Here is a 4529-nt window from a genome sequence, read left to right as displayed (position 1 = left end):
TCAGATGACTCTATCTTGTGTCAAGTTGACATTAAAAACTAGCCAGGACAAAATTATTGAGTGTGTGAAGATTCTATCGTCCTGTGATTTTACAAAAAAAAAGTGCATGCTTTCCTGGAGTTTGAGAATTAGACTTTGTGCAATGTACCATACAATGAGAGAAATTTAGGAAGTTGAAGAAAGAAAAGAAATGCTTAAAGTTTAATTCAGTAATAATAATAACAGTGTAGAGATTTTGAAAACTGTTAACTGCCTGTGATGAATGGCTGAAATCATAGCAATCCATAAATAATTGTGGTTAAAGAGATTTAAAAATGACTTTTTTTTGTCATTCAGGTAGAATATCCTGGACAAGAAGAAATAGAAAATATCCATTTAATATTAAGCAACAGCATAGAATACACCAGTCTAGAGATGAAATTAATTTAGTAGTAGTAGCTAGCTGTAAAAACTATGATGCTGTGCAGAAATCAACTGACCCATCTAAGTGGAAGCTAGTGTAAAGATATGATAGAGATTATGTTGCTGTGTGTAATATTAATGTAATAATTACCTCCACAGTTGCAGGCTTTCCTTTCTAAACACTAACTTTTGCCTCAGTAAATTGTTCTCATTTTTATTCTCTCCTCAGCAAATACGAATGATGATTCTGATGTCGGAAGCAATGTATGGAATGAACTGCTCTGTAGTATCAGAGTTTGTGTTCCTCGGGATCACTAATATATGGGAGGTTCAGTTTTTACTTTTTTTCTTCACCTTGCTGTTCTACTTTGCAAGTATGATTGGCAACCTTGTCATTGTGCTCACTGTAACCTTGGATCCTCATCTGAATTCCCCCTTGTATTTCCTCTTAGCTAATCTCTCAGTCATTGATATGATATTCTGCTCGATTACAGCTCCTAAGATGATCTGTGACATTTTCAAGAAACACAAAACCATCTCCTTCTGGGGATGTATAACTCAGATCTTCTTCAGTCATGCAGTTGGGGGCACTGAGATGGTGCTGCTCATAGCCATGGCTTTTGACAGATATGTAGCCATATGCAAGCCTCTGCATTACCTGATCATCATGAGCCCACGAGTGTGTCTGTTCTTTTTAATCACTTCCTGGGTCATTGGTCTTATTCATTCAGTGGTACAATTAGTGTTTGTTGTAGACTTGCCTTTCTGTGGTCCAAATACACTGGACAGTTTTTACTGTGACCTGCCCCGACTCCTCAGACTTGCCTGCACAAACACTCAAGAGCTTGAGCTCATGGTCACTGTCAACAGTGGGCTCATTTCTGTGGGCTCCTTTCTTCTACTGGTCATTTCCTATATTTTCATTCTATTCACTGTTTGGAAACATTCTTCTTGTGGATTATCTAAGGCCCTTTCCACTCTTTCAGCACACATCACTGTGGTCATCTTGTTCTTTGGGCCACTAATGTTTTTCTATACGTGGCCTTCACCTACATCACACCTTGATAAATATCTTGCTATCTTCGATGCATTTATCACTCCTTTTTTGAATCCAGTCATCTATACATTCAGGAACAAAGACATGAAAGTGGCAATGGGGAGACTATGGGGCTATCTTAGGCATTACAGGAAAATGTCATAAATGGTTTGACTGTGATAATGGAACTATAGATACCCCATCATGGACATTTCAAAGAAGGTACCATGGAATATCAGAGAAAATCCCAAGATTTATGCAGTGCTACATGCTCAAAATATGCTAAATATTAATCAGCTACACTATTACAAATGCTGTTAATGATTGACACTCTGTACATTAGAGTATGAATAACAGTTTAGTGTCATTTATAACTTGCTATCCTTAAAGTCCACAACCTAGAGAAATTTCCAACCATAAATCAAAGAATAATATTTTATCAGTTTTCTATAGGAGATAGACTAAGAGATTATACAGACATGTGATTTTTAATCTATTACCTCCCTTGATATTAGGATTTTTTTTTAAAATTCTGTTTGTTTTCCACTGATCTAATCTCTGTGTGTCTCACCTCTTTATCATACGTCTCTGCTTTTCAGTCTAGAAAATTGTTGGACCTGTGTGTAGAATAATAGGATTGAAAATTAGAGTGATTGAACAACACGGTTTGTTCCAATCTCCTTAAATTTTAAATGTTAGGAATAAAGAATACATTTTGAAACAGATTGATGGAACTTTCCCAGAGGTTGGGTGGAAACAATAAAGTGACCAGGGAGAGTCAGACTCAAGGAACCTTGATGCTGAACACTACAGCAGTGCCCTTTCATTTTCAGATGGGTTGTGTATTTCAATTAGTACCCATAGTTCACTCTTTCCTAAAGGCCTAAAGCTGTGTATCTCCCTTGTATCCCTCCTCCTTGTAAAGATTCATTTTCATGTGGCATGATGTAGCCATTTCTAATGCCTTTTCTAACTTCTCCCACCATCATACTTTTTCTGACTCAGGCCCACTGAAAGGTGAATTTTAGACCATTGCTTTAATTATGGAAAAAGGAAAGCTTCATATTAAACAGTATTCTCTTGTCTAGAATGACATTCTCAGAGACTGAAGATCAGAATCTACTATACAAATCTGAAGTACTTTGCATACTTATGTAGATGCTTTTTTTGCCCCTTAAGTTACACACATAATCAACTTGACATTTTTATGGTATAAGGCAAGAGCTCTATATGTTTTTCCTTGGATGAATAGCAATTTGTTCCATTTCTTTCCTTTGAATTGAAACAAAATACTTTGTATACTAAATTACTTTGTATATTGAGATCAATTTATGAAATTTGTTTTATTCACTATCTGATTTCTTTATTGGGCTGTCTATATAATAAATTTTTATATTTATTTTTATGTGTTCATATGTGTGTACACATTCTGTATGTGTACAGATGCCCACAGAAGCAAAATGCACACAGACTGTTGTGAGCTGCCTGATGTAGGTACTGGGAACCAAACTTAGGTCATCCAGAAAAACAGCAAGCACTCTTAACCTCTGAGCCATCTCTGGAGTCTCAATATATACCGTATTCTTTTGATGATTGTCAATTAATGGTTAGTTTTAGCATCTCATCTAAAAAAGTCATTTTTCTATATATATTTTCTTTAATCACTGCAATGTGCTTTTTTTTTTTTGTTCACATTAATTGTACAAGTCATATACTTTGGAATGATTATCCCTTCCTCAGGGAAATGTGATTGGTCTGATATTTATTCTGTAGAAGTCATATAAATCTTTATGGCTTTCTCAAAAAAGTAAATAGAAAAATTGATGTCATTCAAATATGTACAAAAATTTCTTTTAGTTTAAAATGTGTATGGCTAATTATCTAACATGGTTAATAAGGACTTGAAAGATGTCTATTAATGGATACTTCCTTCATGGGATGATGAAGTTGTGATAGCTTCTCATCACTTGTGCCTGTGGAGATGTGGGAGGCAGAGAAAGGGATATTAGCTGGAAGCTCACAGGTCAGCTAGCCTGAGGAATACAAAAATAAAGAGACACATTGAGGGGAAGGTGAGAACCAAATCCCAAAATTGTCTCTGACTGACACAAGGGCTGTAGTTCTCTCTCTGTCTCTCTGTCTCTCTCTCTGTCTCTCTGTCTCTCTGTCTGTCTCTCTCTCTCTGTCCTAGCAAATATTTTTTTAATGCAAAAACAGAACAGGACTCCCATACCACCCATTATACCACTCCTGGTTATATCCCTGAAGGAGCTTTAGTCAGCCTAAAATAAAGATACTTGCACACCCATGATTTATATTACTATTCACAATAAGTAAGCTATAAACACAATCTAATTGCCTAGGTGAATGGATAATGAAAATACTATTTATATATAGTAAATATATATATAGTAATACTATATATATAATCTCTCTCTGTCTCTGTCTGTCTGTCTCTGTCTCTGTCTGTCTCTCTCTCTCTTTCTCTCTGTCTGTCTGTCTGTCTCTGTAATATATTATTCAGCCATAAAATGGAATGCCATCCTATCATTTGCAACAAACTGGATGGAGCTTCAGGACATGTTACATAAATAAGCTAGACACAAGAAAGACAGGTTCCACATTTGCCATATATATAAAGTAAAAACAACATAATGCCAACCTGAAAGTAGAAGACAGATTGCTAGATATGGCATGAGAGAGAAGACTGGGATTCTAGGGCAAATCAAATATTTTGTAATCATGTTTGAAACAGATATTAATTATTTTTGTGAGACATAATCTCATATAGCCTTGAGCTTCCTGTGTAATCAAGAATGATCCTCCTGCCTTACTCTTCCAGGTACTGGGATTACAACTGTGTACTGCCATACCCAGCAATAACACATACTGATGAACAATGAATGAGCTAAACTTTTAGGAGAAGTATATGTTTTCACTGATTAAAGTACAACAACATGCAGCTGACACCAGGAAAAATTATCACCTGAAAGAAAATGTCAAAAAGAGGACATTGTTTTGAGCTTTTAGTATTTTCTTGGTTAGTATTGAAAGGGAGCTCGGGACACAAAAATATCAGAAGCTCAGAATC

At 35.7% G+C, this 4529-nt stretch overlaps 1 protein-coding gene across 1 annotated transcript; it reads left to right on the top strand.

Annotated features, from left to right (window-relative positions):
- Window positions 1–640: 640 nt before the first annotated feature.
- Window positions 641–1603, top strand: Olfr1309 (olfactory receptor 1309). The gene has a single exon (NM_146447.1). It carries the CDS (start codon window positions 641–643, stop codon window positions 1601–1603), a length of 963 nt encoding a protein of 320 aa, NP_666658.1.
- Window positions 1604–4529: the final 2926 nt, after the last annotated feature.

The sequence above is a fragment of the Mus musculus genome, chromosome 2 (genome assembly GCF_000001635.26).
Source record: "Mus musculus strain C57BL/6J chromosome 2, GRCm38.p6 C57BL/6J".
In the NCBI taxonomy this organism is placed as follows: Eukaryota; Metazoa; Chordata; class Mammalia; order Rodentia; family Muridae; genus Mus; species Mus musculus.
Note: the sequence above shows the minus strand (reverse complement) of the source record. Positions and strands in the feature narration are given on the sequence as shown.

Excerpts from the sequence above, each read along its gene's own strand:
- Olfr1309 (NM_146447.1), top strand. The coding sequence starts at position 641 with ATGATGATTCTGATGTCGGAAGCAATGTATGGAATGAACTGCTCTGTA.